At 39.8% G+C, this 18,022-nt stretch overlaps 2 protein-coding genes across 12 annotated transcripts in view; one reads left to right on the forward strand and one right to left on the reverse strand.

Moving 5' to 3' along the window:
- SCGN (secretagogin, EF-hand calcium binding protein) overlaps positions 1-6,893 on the reverse strand; it is a 52,161-nt gene extending 45,268 nt beyond the window's left edge. For all 6 annotated transcript variants that reach the window (XM_061398694.1, XM_061398692.1, XM_061398695.1 and 3 more), the window contains exons 1-2: positions 6,567-6,893; positions 5,645-5,715 (exon numbers count right to left, since the gene is read on the reverse strand). In XM_061398694.1, coding sequence (XP_061254678.1) covers positions 5,645-5,715; positions 6,567-6,648 — 153 coding nt within the window. In that variant the 5' untranslated portion in view covers positions 6,649-6,893. The remainder of the gene's footprint in view (positions 1-5,644; positions 5,716-6,566) is intronic.
- The window catches only part of SLC17A1 (solute carrier family 17 member 1), a 239,049-nt gene that overhangs the window by 207,066 nt on the left and 13,961 nt on the right, over positions 1-18,022 (forward strand). For all 6 annotated transcript variants that reach the window (XR_009733083.1, XR_009733086.1, XR_009733084.1 and 3 more), the window contains one exon: positions 15,004-15,101. The gene's annotated coding sequence lies outside the window, so the exon portion shown is untranslated. The remainder of the gene's footprint in view (positions 1-15,003; positions 15,102-18,022) is intronic.

Consider the following 18,022-nt stretch of genomic DNA (forward strand, 5'->3'; position numbering starts at 1 on the left):
GGATCAAGACCATCCCCATGGAAAAGAAATGCAAAAAAGAAAAATGGCTGTCTGGGGAGGCCTTACAAATACCTGTGAAAAGAAGAGAAGTAAAAAGCAAAGGAGAAAAAGAAAGATATAAGCATCTGAATGCAGAGTTCCAAAGAATAGCAAGAAGACATAAGAAAGCCTTCGTCAGCAACCAATGCAAAGAAATAGAGGAAAATAATAGAATGGGAAAGACTAGAGATCTCAAGAAAATTAGAGATACCAAGGGAACATTTCATGCAAAGATGGGCTCGAAAAAGGACAGAAGTGGTATGGACCTAACAGAAGCAGTAGATATTAAGAAGAGGTGGCAGGAATACACAGAAGAACTGTACAAAAAAGATCTTCACAACCAAGATAATCATGATGGTGTGATCACTCACCTAGAGCCAGACATCCTGGAATGTGAAGTAAAGTGGGCCTTAGAAAGCATCACTACGAACAAAACTAGTGGAGGTGATGGAATTCCAGTGGAGCTATTTCAAATCCTGAAAGATGATGCTGTGAAAGTGCTGCACTCAATATGCCAGCAAATTTGGAAAACTCAGCAGTGGCCACAGGACTGGAAAAGGTCAGTTTTCATTCCAATCCCAAAGAAGGGCAATGCCAAAGAATGCTCAAACTACCGCACAATTGCACTCATCTCACATGCTAGTAAAATAATGCTCAAAATTCTCCAAGCCAGGCTTCAGCAATACGTGAACCGTGAACTTCCAGATGTTCAAGCTGGTTTTAGAAAAGGCAGAGGACCCAGAGATCAAATTGCCAACATCCACTGGGTCATCAAAAAAGCAAGAGAGTTCCAGAAAAACATCTATTTCTGCTTTATTGACTATGCCAAAGCCTTTTACTGTGTGGATCACAATAAGCTGTGGAAAATTCTGAAAGAGATGGGAATACCAGACCACCTGACCTGCCTCTTGAGAAATCTGTATGCAGGTCAGGAAGCAACAGTTAGAACTGGACATGGAACAACAGACTGGTTCCAAATAGGAAAAGGAGTACGTCAAGGCTGTATATTGTCACCCTGCTTATTTAACTTCTATGCAGAGTACATCATGAGAAATGCTGGACTGGAAGAAGCACAAGCTGGAATCAAGATTGCCAGGAGAAATACCAATAACCTCAGATATGCAGATGACACCACCCTTATGGCAGAAAGTGAAGAGGAACTCAAAAGCCTCTTGATGAAAGTGACAGAGGAGAGTGAAAAAGTTGGCTTAAAGCTCAACATTCAGAAAACTAAGATCCTGGCAACTGGTCCTATCACTTCATGGGAAATAGATGGGGATTGCATGGGGCTGCAGATGGTGATTGCAGCCATGAAATTAAAAGACACTCCTTGGAAGGAAAGTTATGACCAGCCTAGATAGCATATTAAAAAGCAGAGACATTACTTTGCCAACAAAGATCTGTCTAGTCAAGGCTATGGTTTTTCCAGTGATCATGTGTGGATGTGAGAGTTGGACTGTGAAGAAAGCTGAGGGCTGAAGAATTGATGCTTTTGAACTGTGGTGTTGGAGAAGACTCTCGAGAGTCCCTTGGACTGCAAGGAGGTCCAACCAGTCCATCCTAAAGGAGGTCAGTCCTGGGTGTTCTTTGGAAGGACTGATGCTGAAGCTGAAACTCCAATACTTTGACCACCTCATGAGAAGAGTTGACTCATTGGAAAAGACCCTGATGCTGGGAAGGATTGGGGGCAGGAGGAGAAGGGGACAACAGAGGATGAGATGGCTGGCTGGCATCACCGACTCGATAAACATGAGTTTGAGTGAACTCTGGGAGATGGTGATGGACAGGGAGGCCTGGCGTGCTGCGATTCATGGGGTCACAAAGAGTCAGACACTACTGAGCAACTGAACTGAACTGTTGTTACTGTGGAAAGGAGGGACATCTCAAGCGGGATTGCCCTCAGGCATCTAATCCACCCCCAGCTCCTGGTCTGCAAAGGACCATACTGGAGAAGGGATTGCCCTCCAAGGTGTAGGCCCCAGGTATTAACAACTGCGGAGGGCCCATCAGTCTATTTCTTTTGGACACTGGGGCAGCTTTTTCTGTGCTCACTGAAGCCCCTAGCCCACTTTCCTCCTGATCCACTACCGAAATGGGGCTGTCTGGATAAGCCAAACATTATTATGTCAGTCATCCTTTAAGCGGCAACTGGGACTGTGCTGTTTTCTCACGGGTTTCTGTTCATACTCGAGTCTCCCTCACTCCTTCTGGGGAGGGATATACTGAGCAAGGTCCAGGCCTCTGTTTTCATGAATATGGAGCCTGCTCTTTCTCTCCCATTAATTGAACAAAATGTTAATCCTAGAGTGCGGTCTGATGGAAAAACCATGGGTCGAGCACAGAATGCTGTTGCTGTCATTATCAAGCTCAATGACCCTCACCTATTCTCACATCAAAAGCAGTATTCACTAAAGCCCAAGGTTAATGAATGGGCAAAACCTTACTGTACTGACTTCTCATGATATAAGTGGGATCTTAAACTCTAAAGTTCAGAGTGACAATGGCTCTGCCTTTAAAGCTGCTGTAACTCAAGGGGTGTCAAAAGCTCTAGAAGTAGAATATCACACTGTTCCTGGAGACTCCAATCTTGAGAAAAAGTTTGAAAAAGCTAATGACATTATTAAAAGACATCCGTGTAAGCTAAGTCAGGAAACAAGACAGTTGGCTTAAAGTTTTAGCCATGGCTTTAATGAGGGCTTGAACTGCCCCTAAGAAGAAGGGACTGTCTCTATGACAGACTGTTTTTGTGCACATATATTGTCATAGATCCTGAAGCTTAAAAGTAACTATGTGACTCAGCTTTTAGCTTTTCAACAGACATTATTGGGAGGTTAACTCCTGACCCAGCCTTTGAGTCAAACAAGCTGCTGTTTGAGCCAGGAAACGAGATGGGCCTGAGAGTCTATGTGGGCTTGCTTCTGCTGACTCCAAAAGTCCTGAGTCTGCCATTTAACCCTTAAAACAATGCCTTCCTGTCCTGGGCTCATTCCTTTGAAGCATTCCACAATCAGGATAATTGCTGGGTCTGCAGAGCACTCCCCTCCTCAATTGAAGACTTCCCATGGTGGGTTTCTCCGCTTCGAGGAAAGGACTTTCTTCAACTCTGTGATGACATCTAACAATTCTAAGATGGACTGGTATGACATATTGTACCTTAACTATGGACAAAACGTGACTTTTTATTTTGTTTAGGTTTTAACTTGGTTTAACGGCTATTTTGCCTTACATCTGTAACTGTAAAACTGAGTTTGTTTTTAACCGTCTGAAAGCTTTTAAGTTACAAATGGTTGTCCAAGCTCCTGTGAGTGCCATAACCTCCTCCAACTATTACTTGGGGCCCCTCGATCAAAGACCCTCAATATGAGGATTAGGAGAAAATGTTGCCTCAACATTTTAGGGACCACACCCCTCAACCACAGGAAGAAGTTATGGAACAGAAATACCCCTTTCCCGTGGCAACATATTTCTCCTAAAAGAAAAAGGGGGAATGAGAGAGTCAATTCCTAGGCAGATTGATAAGAAGCCAGGGGTCCCCGAGGAGGAGAAAGGGGTCTGGGGCTCTTAAAGTGGAGATAGGGGTCTGGAATTCTCAAGGAGAAAAGGACAAAAGTTCTTCTTTACATTTCTTTGTCTTAGTCAGTATAACAATGGATCTTGCTCGAGGACTTGTTTCTCCTTAACAAGAACCTTCTGACTAATCCTGTCATGTTAAAAGGTATATTATGGGAGTGGGTCTGATAAGATCTTTCTATTGTTAATTCTAATCTTGTTAATTTAAGATGTGTGTTGTGTGAGTGGGTCTGAAAAAAGTATATAAGGCCTTGATAAGACTAGCTGGCTGGGGAGCATTACCCCTTCTGATGTCTATGTCAGAAGCTTTCTCTGTCCCTTTGTTTACTTTGATAAAACTCTGCTACACACACACACACACACAAGGTGTGAATTGTTTTCTCCAAGTCTCTGGGTTTCTTTTTTTTTTTCACCATCCAGTTTATTCTCAGACTTTGAATGGTTTTGCCTTCATCTTTTTGTTTTCCTCAAATACTCCTGTCATGTTTGACAAAATGGTATCAGACTCGTGGGTTCTGGAATGCCACGAACCTTTGCATTTATAGTAGTATGTATAGTCGCTCAGTTGTGTCCAACTCTTCCAACCATGGACCACAGCCTGCCAGGCTCCTCTGCCTATGGGATTTTCCAGGCAAGAATAGTGGAGTGGGTTGCCATTGCCTTCTCCAGGGGATCTTCCCAGACCAGGGATTGAAACTGGGTGTCCTGCCTTGCAGGCAGATTCTTTACCATCTGAGCTAGCAGAAAGTGGGAGCAAAGCAGAAATGAGAGTGGCAGAGAAATAAGGGAAGGAAAGAGAAAAGAGAAAATTATATTGATAAAAGAAGGACAAAGTGACATGACAGTAAAGAGAGAAGAAAAAAGAGGGCGAGAAAGGCACCATGAGAGCTTGAGAAACGACTGAAGATAGAAGGATAAATAAAGAGACAGAGACCAATGGAGAGACATGTGAGAAATAAAAACCAGAGAAGTGAGAGAGATGAGAGACAGAAATCACAGAAAGGCAAGAGATGATGGAAGATGATAGCTATGAAACACAAAATAAGAAACAGAAATGGACAGAAAAATGAGAGAACCTGAGATGAAGGACTGAAAATGAAACAGCATAAGAGCTCTGTGTGTCTGTTGGAGGCAGATGGCAGCCTTGTTTATCTTGAGCTGACTGCCCTCCCTCCAACTCAGAAACGCCATCTCCAAGCTGCTTGTTCCCCTCACTGGGCTCCGACATGAAAGTGTCGTGCACTCCAGTACTCTTCCATGTAAACAATTATATCTGAAGATAAGCTATTACCACAATTCATTTTAAATGCTACTGTTTCCAGAGCTACTCCCATTACCATGCATCCCCCGATGGAATCTTTATCAGGTTCCCCCAACCCCATGCTGGCACGTCTTTTTGTGTGTTTCTCCTCTGCTTTGGTAGAGGGCTCATCAAAAGTTAATCTGCTTCTCTCAAGGCCAGATTTACCATCAGGGAAGGATACAGATGCTGGATAGATTGGTTCACATTTATATTTGGGCTCTGAGTATGTTTATTATTTTCTGGTTTACCATTTCATAAGTTTGTAAACTTTTCTAACAATGAATAATGGAAAAAATTATTCTAAATGATTTATTTGTGGTTTGCTGTCCAAGTAATATCCAATGCACTTAAACACTCAGCACCTTAACACTCTCAACATCTTTTCCACCTTTTTGAACAAAGTGAGTTACCTTATCTCTAGATTTAAACCCATTAGCAGAGATATAACCAAGGAGACATTCAAAACAGACTTGTTTTAATTTACAGTTGAAATAGTGGATGACAGATGTCACAGTAAAAGTCAGTGGCCAGCACATCTAATGCTGCAGTTGAACCTCTTATAAAACCTACCTAAATCCCTCTATGTTGCTAGGAGAGGGAGAAAAATTGCATGCAAGGAAGAAAAGAGGTCAGATGGGATTAATACGTATTGTACAAATCAACATACGACTTGTATGCTTTTTGTAACTCACTGAGAGACAAATTAATGCTTAGTGGCACAAATATACTTACATCAACACCCAGTTTTGTCAACATGTGGTAAAAGAAAGCATCAAGCTCCTTCTCCTCTATGTAACCTTTTTCTAAATGCAAAAAGATGTACATAAATAATAGTCACTTACATATAATAACGTGGCATTTAGTAATTAACATTTAATATCTAAATTTGTTTTCAATCTCAAATTTATAAAATCCCCATGGATTTATTTTTTACAACTCTAAGTGGCAACATCTACTCTAGAAGACATGGATTTGAATAGCAAATAACACAGTCAAGAGTAAATGCTTTGTGCTGGGGCTCATATAAATATTTGGGAAAGGAGAGCTATTCATGAATTTTAATCCACAAATAAACATGAGTTTTAGAATAAACTCTAACCCAAGGTTTTTGCAGTTTTCAAAAAGTTTAAGAGATGTAAGTGTTGAATGTTAGTTTTCAGGGTTAAAACACATGCTTTAGATATTTTCATGTTTATTAATGACGGCAAAGCAAATGTTAAGTTCTTTTCGAATAGATTTTTGGTGGAGTGGGGGTAGTGTCTTTTTGAAATTAGATTTTTTAAAAATTCACCCTCTAAGAGACAAGAGGTTACCCAGATAGTCACTGCGTGAAAATGAGCAGATTGGAGTAAAAACAAGCCAGAACTGACTTCAGATACCCGGGTGTCAGTCCCCAAGCGTCTAATATATACAATGATATCTATATCACCACACACACAGAGAGACTGGGAAAGAGTGATGGGATTCAAGTCTCTCCTCCCACCCTGAACTTTCACAAGATAATCTAGATGTACAACTGCAGTATACCAAATGTCTGTTAGGTATATTGCATTAACCGCGCTGGAAGACAACTTTTCCTGCAGGGAAGATGTACGGGGAAGGAGGAACTCTAGGTCCTTTCATCAAGACTAAACAGTTGGCTTGTTTTACTCACCCTCCACGTCAAAGCGCTGCCAGACCTGCCAGAAGCCAGCGGCGTCCAAGCTCCCCTGAGTAGGTTCACGGGCGCTGTCCATGGTACTGACAACGAAGCGCGGGCACCGGCTGGAAAGGGACCCCTAGAGAACTTTGATCAAGACTCCTTTACTGTATCGTCTGACACCCTCGCTTGTTTCTTTCGCTCTCTGATTTGCTTTGAGCACCTGTCTGAGGGGCGGGCACGAGGGTAGCTGGCAGGGTGGCTGCTGGCGCCTTGGCGACACTGTGCAGTCCCCAAGCCCCCACCGCAGACACCGCTCAGGGAAACCAGCTGCTTAGAACCCGCCCTGTTCCTAGTGCGTTGCCCCGCCCCACGTGCTGTCTGTCCTGGGCAAATCCGCCTGGGAGCTCTTGTCTGCTGTAGCGCTATGGGGAAGTCAGGGAGAAAGCTGTTTCTGGCTGTCCATGGTTCACTCCCTTTAACTTGTGTGTCACACTCAGAGAAAGCATCCCCCTTAAGTTTCACTACCTTCCAAACGTGTGTCTCAAGGGGTTTTCTAGAGAGAGCCCCCCATTTAAAGAGTTGGTGTTTGGACCTGATGATTTAGAAATGCAGTGTGGGGGTGAGGTGGAGAGAGGGGTAATAGTGATGGTGGTGATAGATTACCAGTAAGCAAGGAGACTGTCGAAAGGCAATTACTGAGGTCTGATTGTATAGGACATGCACATTGCAGAGATAAAATGCACTATAAAGACTTGGATCTAAATAAAGATTCTGCAAGGAACTGTGGTCTAAATAAGGATATTAGGATGTTGAGTGAAGTTCATACTATGCAGTGCTGTTCCAGGAAAAGATTTTCTAGGGGGAGACATGGTGGCCAACTGCAGAGTTCTGGGGTAGAAGTTTAGATGATTGTGTCTGGCTCCCCAGGGCCACACTGAGACCAAAGGACAAAAGCCATTTCAAGGAGCACAGAGCTCTAATGATCAGAATTGTTCAAAACTTGACTGGATGCTTTGTGAAATAGTAAACTGAGTGACACTGCTGGCTTTGGGCCATAGGCTTAGAACTTTTTGTTGAGAAATCTTTAGACTGAGCCTGTGTAATAAAGTTAGAATAAATATAGATCTTTATGGCATTCTAACTCTGATATTAACATTCAGTTTTATTTTTTAAAAGCATGTGTGCATAAGCCACCTAAACTAGTATATTTTTTTTAAAAGAATATGACACTCCTGATCAGACAGTTCCAGGTTAGGACCCCAGCTCCAGCTCTTATTAGCTTTGTGACCTGCACCAAAGGATTTCATCTCTCTAAGCTTCGGTTTTCTCATCTATAAAATGAGGATTTAATAGCTTCAGAAGGTTTCTGTGAGAACTGCAGACACTTATTCAGTTCAGTCAGTTCAGCTGCTCAGTCATGTCCAACTCTTTGTGACCCCTTGGACTGCAGCATGCCAGGCTTCCCTGTCCATCATTCCAACTCCCCGAGCTTGCTCAGAGCTTGCCATCGAGTCAGTGATGCCATCCAACCATCTCATCCTCTGTTGTCCCCTTCTCCTCCTGCCTTCAATTTTTCCCAGCATCAGGGTCTTTTCCAAGGAGTCAGTTCTTTGCATCAGGTGGCCAAAGTATTGGAGTTTCAGCTTCAGCATCAGTCCTTCAAGTGAGTATTCAGGACTGATTTCCTTTAGGATTGACTGGTTTGATCTCCTTGCAGTCCAAGGGACTCTCAAGAGTCTTCTCTAGCACTACAGTTCAAAAGCATCAATTCTTTGGTGCTCAGCTTTCCTTATAGTCCAATTCTCACATCCATACATGACCATTGGAAAAAACAGCTTTGACCAAACAGACCTTTATCAGCAAAGTAATGTCCCTGCTTTTTAATATGCTGCCTAGGTTGGTCATAGCTTTTCTTCCAAGGAGCAAGCATCTTTTAATTTCATGGCTACAGTCACCATCTGCAGTGATTTGGGAGCCCAAAATAAAGTCTCTCACTGTTTCCATAGTTTCCCCATCTATTTGCCATAAAGTGATGGGACCAGATGCCACGATCTTAGTTTTTTGAATTTTGAATTTTAAGCCAACTTTTCACTCTCCTCTTTCACTTTTATCAAGAGGTTCTTTAGTTCTTCGCTTTCTGCCATAAGGGTGATGTTATCTGCATATCTGAGGTTATTGATATTCCTCCTGGCAATCTTGATTCCAGCTTGTGCTTCATCCAGCCTGGCATTTCACATGATGTACTCTGCATATAAGTTAAATAAATAGGTTGACAATATATAGCCTTGACATACTCCTTTCCCAGTTTGGATCCAGTCTGTTGTTCCATGTCCAGTTCTAACTGTTGCTTCTTGACCTGCATACAGATTTCTCAAGAGGCAAGTCATGTGGTCTGGTATTCCCATCTCTTTAAGATTTTTCCAGTTTGTTGTGATCCACACAGTCAAAGACTTTGGGGTAGTCAGTAAAGCAGAAGTAGATGTTTTTCTGGAACTCTCTTGCTTTTTTGATGATCCAGCAAATGCTGGCAATTTGATCTCTGGTTCTTCTGCCTTTTCTAAATCCAGCTTGAACATCTGGAAGTTCACGGTTCACATACCACTGCAGCCTGGCTTGGAGAATTTTGAGCATGAGTGCAATTGTATGGTAGTTTGAACATTCCTTGACATTGCCTTTCTTTAGGATTGGAATGAAAACTGATCTTTTCCATTCCTGTGGCCACTGCTGAGTTTTCCAAATTTGCTGGCATATTGAGTGCAGCACTTTCACAGCATCATCTTTTAGGATTTGAAATAGCGCAACTGGAAGGCACTTATAGAGACACTTATAGTCCATGGAATTCTCCAGGCCAGAATACTGGAGTAGGTAGCCTTTCCCTTCTCTAGAGGATCTTCCCAACCCAAGGATCAAACCCAGGTCTCCCACATTACAGGTGGATTCTTTAGCAGCTATGCCACCAGGGAAGCCCAGGAATACTGGAGTGGGTAGCCTACCCCTTCTCCTGCAGATCTTCCCAACCCAGTAATTGAACCAGGGTCTACTGCATTGCATGTGGATTCTTTACCAACCGAGCTATGAGGGAAGCCCTAACAATACACAATAAATTGTAATTGCTATGGTCTTATAGAGTACAAGGTGATATATATATATATATATATATATATATTTTTTTTTTTTTTTCCTTAATGGCTCAGAAAAAATAAGGCATGTCTGAGAAACTGTTACAGCCAAGAGAAGTCTAAGAAGGCATGATAATTAAATGTAGCATTGTATCCTGGGTAGGATCCTGGAATAGAAAAGGCATTAGGCAAAAAATAAGAAAATTTGAATAAATATGGATGTTAATAATAATGATAAATTATTTAGAAGCAAACAGGTCTGAGTTTAGGGCCAGTTTTGCCTCTTACTAGCTGTGATGTTAGTCAAATTACTCGAAAGAAGCCTCACTTTTCAACCTGCAGAATAGAGATAATAGTAGGACTTGTTTTGTATTACTGTCATAAAGTTTAAATTAAAAAGTACATATGCACCTCTTAGTATGGAAAACAGAGTACACATTCAGCGTGGGTTAGATACTAAAATGATGACTCTTCCCTGCACACACATGTGGAAGACGGTGATGTAAACTTCAGGATTTTTGAGGAGTGTAGTTTAGGCTAAAGGAGGAAAAACAATATCATCACTCTTGGGGAAAGTGTTAGATACCAAAATTGGAGAGCAAGGCAAGAGGATAGATTAAGGGAGTTAGTGTCATATATCTTCATATCATGTGTGGTCCTGGGAAACTACTGGATATAGTGTCAAACATCAGTCAGGAAATACAAGCATGGACTCACCAGGTTTGTGACTGATCTTGGTTTCTGGTAAATAGGAAAAAAGGGAAAACAAGGCAAATGTCAGATGTGATAATCAAGGTCTGATATAGTGGATGGTTAAATAAATGATGGTGAATCACAACGATAGGCTTTGTTGCATACACAGAAAACTTGAAGCTCAACACACAAAAAAATGCTTAGAACATAGGTTTAAGATTAAAAAGTTACAAAAACGCACATATTTCATGACCCAAACCTTTAAAATAAGTATGTTTCTACACACACAAAAAAAAATGGAAGAATGTACACTAATAATGTAAATGTTTATCTCTAGATTGAGGAAGATTTTAATTTTGTTATTTGTAATTCTACTTTAAAACTTTCTACAGAAGCATGTAATTCAAACACAGTTTTTGAAAGTTGTAAAAGTGATATCTAGAGAAAGAAGTATAACTACAAGGTCTGCTGTTCTTGGAACTGAAGAACAAAGGGAACTCAGACCAATTTCCAGGAGCCTGGCATGTGGAGCTCTCTGGGGAGTTGTAATTTCCATTTAGTGACTTATTTTCATTTTCTTTGTATCCAGATAGCAGCCATGGCAGTGATACTTTGCATTCTCTCAAGTAAAGATTTCCTTCTGGGAAAATTCCAGATCTTGACAGGGAAGAGAGTCATTAGGAAGGTATCTAAAGATCCTGGATCAGCAGAAGTCACTTTTAAGAGTTTCTCACTGAAAATGTTCTGCCTGGGACTGGAGTGATGGGAATGGAGGTGAACCAACCAAAGGTGATTTACCTGAGTCCCTGACTGTCCAACCAGAGAACTCAGGGTACCAATACAAAACAGCTAGAATTAACTCGAGATATAAATTATGCAACTTATAGATTAATTTAGCCCTTTACACAGAGATTCTGATTTAAATGGTCTGCATCAAGGACTCTGCATTGATACTTTATAAAAACTCCCCTAGAGATTAGAATTGCTAACTAGCCTTTTGTCTCTAAGTTTCCTGCTGCTTATATTTTGGTCATTTTATTCTTTAGATATGGCTTCTCTGAAGGACAATCTGGAAAAGGGAAAGACTTCTAAGGAATTAGTATTTTTTTTATTTTTATTAATACTCTGTCTCTTGAAAAAAAAAAAAAATGCCTGTGTCACTTTGGTAAGTTTTAACAACTGATGGCTGAAACAAAGGACTGCAGTGAGTTGTTTTTCTTTTTTACCCCTGCTGATTTCATTTTCTCCTGCAATCATTTCCTGCTTTTCTCATTAGCATAGCTAATTGATGGTTAGTTGCACAAGAAACATCAGTGGTTTCTAATTTCAAACAATTATTTAACCCTGATGCATGCATTAAACTTTGAGTTAGAATATCTGAATCTTTCTACAAACTCAAAATGAACTTTCTAGTGGGAAATATGAACAATGCCTTCTTTGATATTGTCTTCCAATAGTTATTAAACATTCAAATATGGGAGACATCTCACAGACTGTATAGTAGACCTTAGAATTCAAAGAGATTGCCTTGGTTTGATGCTACACCAGCTCCAAAGGACAAAAAAGTCAACTAGAAGAAATCTGACAGCAAGAAAATGCTGGAAATAAGAGTTACTGCTTTTTAAAGATATATACCTTTTATGGTTTCTTTTTAATTACAGGAATAATACAGACTCTAATTATAAAGATAAAATAAAAATTCCCCCATAATTTCACCACCCAGAGATATCTAAGAATAAGATATTAGTGTATATCCTTCCAATCTTTTTTTTTTAATGTGTACAAAAATCGGATTACATTGCTCTGTAATTTGCTTGTTTCACTATTATGAATGCCTCTCCATGTCATTAAGCTTTCTTGAATGACATCATTTTAAGGGTGTTGTTGAAATTAATTAGTATCATTTCAGGGAGGGTGCTCTGAAGAGCTCTCATACCATAGTCCTTTATGTCTCAGTGCAGAGAAGAGTTCAGCAAGGGCAAAAGAGTAGATAAGAAGTGATTTATTAGACTAGGACGCTTATGAGACTAACAAGTGGGAGAGAAACAGTGCTCTGAGAACTTAGTGGACCACAGTTTTATAATCAAAGGAAAAGTTGGGAGGAGGAGAAAGACCTTTGTTTTTCTTTCCATCAGCTCCTCCTCCAGGTTGAGCAGGGGCGTCTTCTTGCCGCTGGGTGGTCAAGCTGGTCCACAAGTGATTGTTTTTTATGTGTTCAGAGAACATTTAGGGATCATTAACTTACTGAGCTCACTGGGCAGGATGTGGGACTCATGACGCCATTGTTTTATTTTGGGGCATGTCCTGTGCTACTGTTGCCTGGATTGGTTGCTAAGCAAGCCTGCTTTCTCAAGTAATCATTAACTTACATGAGTCTCCATTATTTTTCTTACAATCCCCTAGTGGGATTAACTACTTAATCACGTATTTTGTCCTTTCATTCTGTCCGTATCTGTATTGCCATTGCTAACAGTGACTAAATATTTCTGTATTGCACCATATAATACTGCATTTTCTTAATGTGTTGTATGTCACTAAATTATAGGAGACTTTGTAAAATAAAGCCAGCTCTTCAAAATCTCCAAATCTGTTAAAATAAACTGAGACTATAGTATTTTCTGCTTATTCAGAGTATCATATTACAAATTAAATAGTACAAAAACATAGTGCAGCTCTTTAATATTTTTTGTTTCTCAGTTCTTCCCCCTCTAGTTTATATTCCTAAATACTATGGAGGTTTTATATCATTCAGTATCATGTCTGATGCTTAGTACCTACTGAATCAGTGATAGCTGTAGCTAAGTCCAGGTGATCACACAGAGTAGACTGTATTTCCCAAATGGCTTGTAAATTTCATTCACAAGACATTGCTGTTTTAATAAGCATTTTCCCCTAATTTGATTATATGGATACTTATTAATTTGCAGCTTTCTTTTTAATTTAATCATGTCAAAGCTGTAAATGTCCCTCTAAGTACTGCTTTAGGTTTCTGTCTAATAATACCTTTTTTTCTGATATCCACTATCATATCCTTTGACACATGCATTAAAATGTTTCCTAAATTCTAGATACATGTGGTTTTATCTTTTCAGTACAGATTTTTAATCTAATTGCCTTGTAGATGGATAATGGGGTCTATAATGTCCATCTTTTACTATTTGCTGAGGTTTGCTTTATGGTCCTTTGTAAAGTAATTTTCATAAATTATCCAGGTATACTTTTAAAAAAGTAAATTTTTCAATTTTGGGTGAGGTGTTCTATGTATGTTCGTTAAATTAAATATAATTATGCTGTTCAGATTCACTTATATTTACTGATTTTTTTGCCTCCATTTAAAAATTATGAAGATGGATGTTAAAATTCTGATGATGAATTTGTTCTTTCTATAGTTATTTCCTTTTTTGTTTTATTTTGTTTTATGTATTTTGAGAATGTCCCTATGTGAATATTGATTTATAATTATTATTACTTCTTGGTGAATTGATCCTTTTACTATGTAATGACTTTTCTCTCTCTCTTTTTTTTTTTTTTTGCTTTTTTAAAATCTATTTTATCTAATACTAATACAGGCACATCAGCATTTTGTTGCTAGTATTTGCTTGAAGTAGCTATCTCCTTCCATTTAGTTTCATCACCTTTTGTGTTCTTGATGTATCTATAGAATATTCAGCTATTTTCATTTATTATAATTATTGACATATTTGGATTTATTTTATTTTTCCTGACTTCTGTATGCTTATCTTTCATTCTTCTCTACTTTTAAGTTGATAATTTTTTTTCCCACTTCATTCACTTTTACCCATTTACTCATGTGGAAGTTATACATTCCTTTTCTGTTTTAGTTCTTTTTTATCATAGATATTAATATAACAACATGCATACTTATTAAGATAAAAATTAATAAATTACAGCCCTCCCAAACAACACAAAAGCTTTAGAACATTTTAGAATTCTTCATCCCATTCCAACTTACATGCCATTCTTATTACATATTTTAAGTGTATTTTTAATCCACAGAATTTTTTTTTCCTAGCCAAAATTTGTGTAGATTTTTTTATATGCTTGTCATTGTTTTTGCTTGTTTAATACTTCTTGTATTTCACAACTTCCATCTAGGATTAATTTTATTCTTCCTAGAGTACATCTTTTAATAACACTTTTTTTGAAGTCTGTTGGTATGGTGAGACATACCATATGGTGAGACAAACTCACCATTTGTCTGAAAGTGTGGGTCACTCAGCATATATTATCTACATTATTAAAAACAGGAATCATTAAGAAGTTCTTAATGCCAAGATTCTTTACAAGAATTCCATTTTTCTCCAAATAAATGCTAAATTAAAAAGTGTGAAACTTTGTTTTTTAAATCTCAGTGCTTACAGTGGTGAAAAGCTTTGATGTAGCTGCTTTTTTCCTTCTTTCTTCCCTCCTTTTTCTTTTTTTTTTTTTTTCAATTTTATAAAATTCTTCTACCCAGTGGTATTTTTTTTTTGACAGTACAGAGTAGAAGCCTGAAACTAAAACAAAAGTAAAGGAGAAGAGAAAATTTTAAAGTGTGTTTGTCACACATACTTATAAAAGCATGAATAATGATGTATGCATAACAGTCTCTCATCTTTGTTGTCCTTGCATTTCAGAGCTGTTATTACAGGATAAAACATTCCTGCAAAGCTTTGAAGACTTGAATAAAACCAGCTGGTGGATTAAGATGCCTGAAGGAATAAGTAGTTACCAGGTAATCTGGGCTTTTAATAATGGTATCTTGATTGCTGCTATTAACAGAGCCCCCACTAGGAAAAAGTGACGTCAGTGTGCTCCACACAGTTAGGTCCTCTGAATGGCTAACGATGGGAAGGGCTGGACTGAAAGCAACTCTCACGATGACTTCAAATGATCCACCTAAGACTTCCACTGGTAGATGGGGAAAGTGATTTTAATAGCATCTAATTCAGTGTTTTCTAGACTTTACCTAAGCATAGTGTTGGCTTAGGAGTGCTCATTAAATATAAAGATTCCTGACCTGTATCCAGACTTGATAGATTAAAATCCCTAGAACAAGAGCCTGGAATCTGTATTTTCAAAACTACTCAGCAGAGTCTAATCATCCAGAAAATTTGGAAAACACGGATTGAGAAAAATGAGACCCAGAGAGATGGGATGCCTAAGATTGCCCAGGATTGCTGACTTGTGTCCTTTTCTTTATGTCCACAGAAGGTTAGGGAGAGGGAAAACAACTGACATATGTCATCTGCCTCCAGTTTCCCAGGCCCAACACTGGGCACATGTTGGCACTTGGGCAAGTTAAGAGACCAACCAAGGACTATGCAATAAAGATTCTACATCCTGAAGGATCTCTTTTATAATTACAGTTAACACATGACTCTGGTTTTCAATTCCTTGGGTAAAGGATGAAGATCACAGGGCCTCACTCGGTTGGTTTGTTTTCTTCAAGTGTCTTTCTCATTCCAGCTGGGACCTCTTGGACATAAAGTCCTCTCCAACCTGTGATGCTTCTGGGTGCACATCAACGTGCCTGCCAAGGCTTATGCTCAGGGAAAATGGGGATATCCATTTAGAGAAAGGTAAATGGCTTTAGAGGCTTCCCGAGTATCACTAGTGGTAAGGAACCTGTCTGCCAGTGCAGGAGACATAAGAGACGTGGGTTTGATCCCTGGGTCAGGAAGATCCCCTGGATGAGGGCACAGCAACCCACTCCGGTATTCTTGCCTGGGAAATCCCGTGGACAGAGGAGCCAGATGGTCTAAGTCCAGGGGTCACAAAAGAGTTGGACATGACTTATTGACTAAAACAACAACAAAGTGGCTTTAGAGCACAGGATTGAGGGTGAGTGTGTATTGTCCATGTCCAGAACCAGCACTAAGTACACAGCAGGGCCCAAGAAGTTCTTCTAAGGAAAGGAAGGGCTGAAGGAGCTCTTCTAAGGAAAGGAAGAATTTTGTCCATACACAGGAAGACTAGCCTTCTAAACTAATGTACTTAATTTAAGCTGGTATCTTCCCATGAATGAATGCATTTGGGGGGAAAATATCAAGAAAACAAGTCTATTGTCAGGGAAAGTTTAATATTTTCCTGGAAACCTACCCAAAACTCCATGGGAGAGTCAGATTTAATAAGCCCCTCAAATAAACAAAACAGGGATTCATTTGTTTTTTTATGGGGTATCTGCCTCTAAGTTGAACAGATTGTACTTCATGAGATGATAAGCACTGCTGAGAAGCTTGCCTTTTTAGGAAGCTCAGAGATACATCAATATTTACCTGAGAGATTTCAGTTGCTTTACTGACATCACTTGGACTGATAATATCCTTGATACAAAGCAAAGCTGGATACAAAATATTTCTATGATAGCTCTAAAAGAAATGGCAGTGTGATCAATGAAAAAAATCTTTATTTCAAGCATAAATGTATTTAGTGTCTAAAACCCTAGCTCCGAGGGGCTTCTCTCCAGATAGACAGGAGGAACTAAAACTTAGATATAAAATACAGTGTGCTTTTAGAGCAAAGTCCTGTTTCTAGCTTCCTGCCTTGTTGGTTTTAGGGATTCATTAAGTAATACTCCCCCTTTCCCCCTCCCAATTGAAAAGTAAGATGCAGTTAGGCAAGTGAAGATAAAAATACCAGCCTTATTATTGATAAAAGCTAGAATGGAGGATGTGGCTAAGATGTGAGCACAACAGACTTCCTAATATTTTCCAGTTTCCAAATGAAAGGTACTTACCTGCTGCAGGAAGAACTGGACAGTCACAGGCTTCCCCATCATAAGTAGAATCTGCCCTACTGAGCTTATCATGCAGTAGGAAAGCGTACAGAGTGTATCCCTCTTTGGGTAGGCAGAGCTGAAGCATTAGTATGCTCAGCCCCTGTCATGGACAGAATTGTGAACCACCTCCCCGCCCCCCCCACCCCCCCACTCCCCCACCCAAAATGTCATATGTTGAAGTTTTAGCCCCTAATGTTACATAGTCAGAGATACAACCTTTCAGGAGGTAATTAAGGTTAAATGAGATCATAAGGGTGGGGCCCTAATCCCATAGGATCAGTGTCCTTAAGAAGAGGAAGAGAGATTAGTATACAAAGAGGAGAGAGGGAAGGAGTTGTCGGGGCACAGTGAGAAGGCAGCCATATCTACAAGCCAGGAAGAGAGCCCTCACCAGAAACAAACCCTGATGGTTGACTTAGACTTGTAGCCTCCAGAAATGTGAGAAAATGTGTTGTTTAAATCACCCAATCTGTGATACTTTGTTATGGCAGCCTGAGTAGACTAATACAGCCTCTTCCCTAAATTCAACAATTGGTGAAGTCACTAAATTCTTCATTGGGCAGGTGAGAGGAAATACATGTGCTTCTGGAGAGAAATTGGAATTATTTCTTTCATGTCTCTCCTTCTAGGGCATAGAAATATGTTTTTTCTGGAGTGGAAATCACTTCTGCTCTGTGGACATGTGCAGAGATGAGAGCGAGCATTCCTCCTTCACATGCCCACCTTAGGAATCTCCCTCTAGTTGTCCCCAGTAGGTGCTTTGACCAGCCTCTAATCAAAATTCCAAGGAACAAACTCCCACCACCTGAGGCAACCACTCACTCCACATCTGGAGAGCCCTGACTCTGGGAAATTGACCTGAGTCAAGTCAGCGC

This window comes from Bos javanicus, chromosome 23 (genome assembly GCF_032452875.1).
Source record: "Bos javanicus breed banteng chromosome 23, ARS-OSU_banteng_1.0, whole genome shotgun sequence".
In the NCBI taxonomy this organism is placed as follows: Eukaryota; Metazoa; Chordata; class Mammalia; order Artiodactyla; family Bovidae; genus Bos; species Bos javanicus.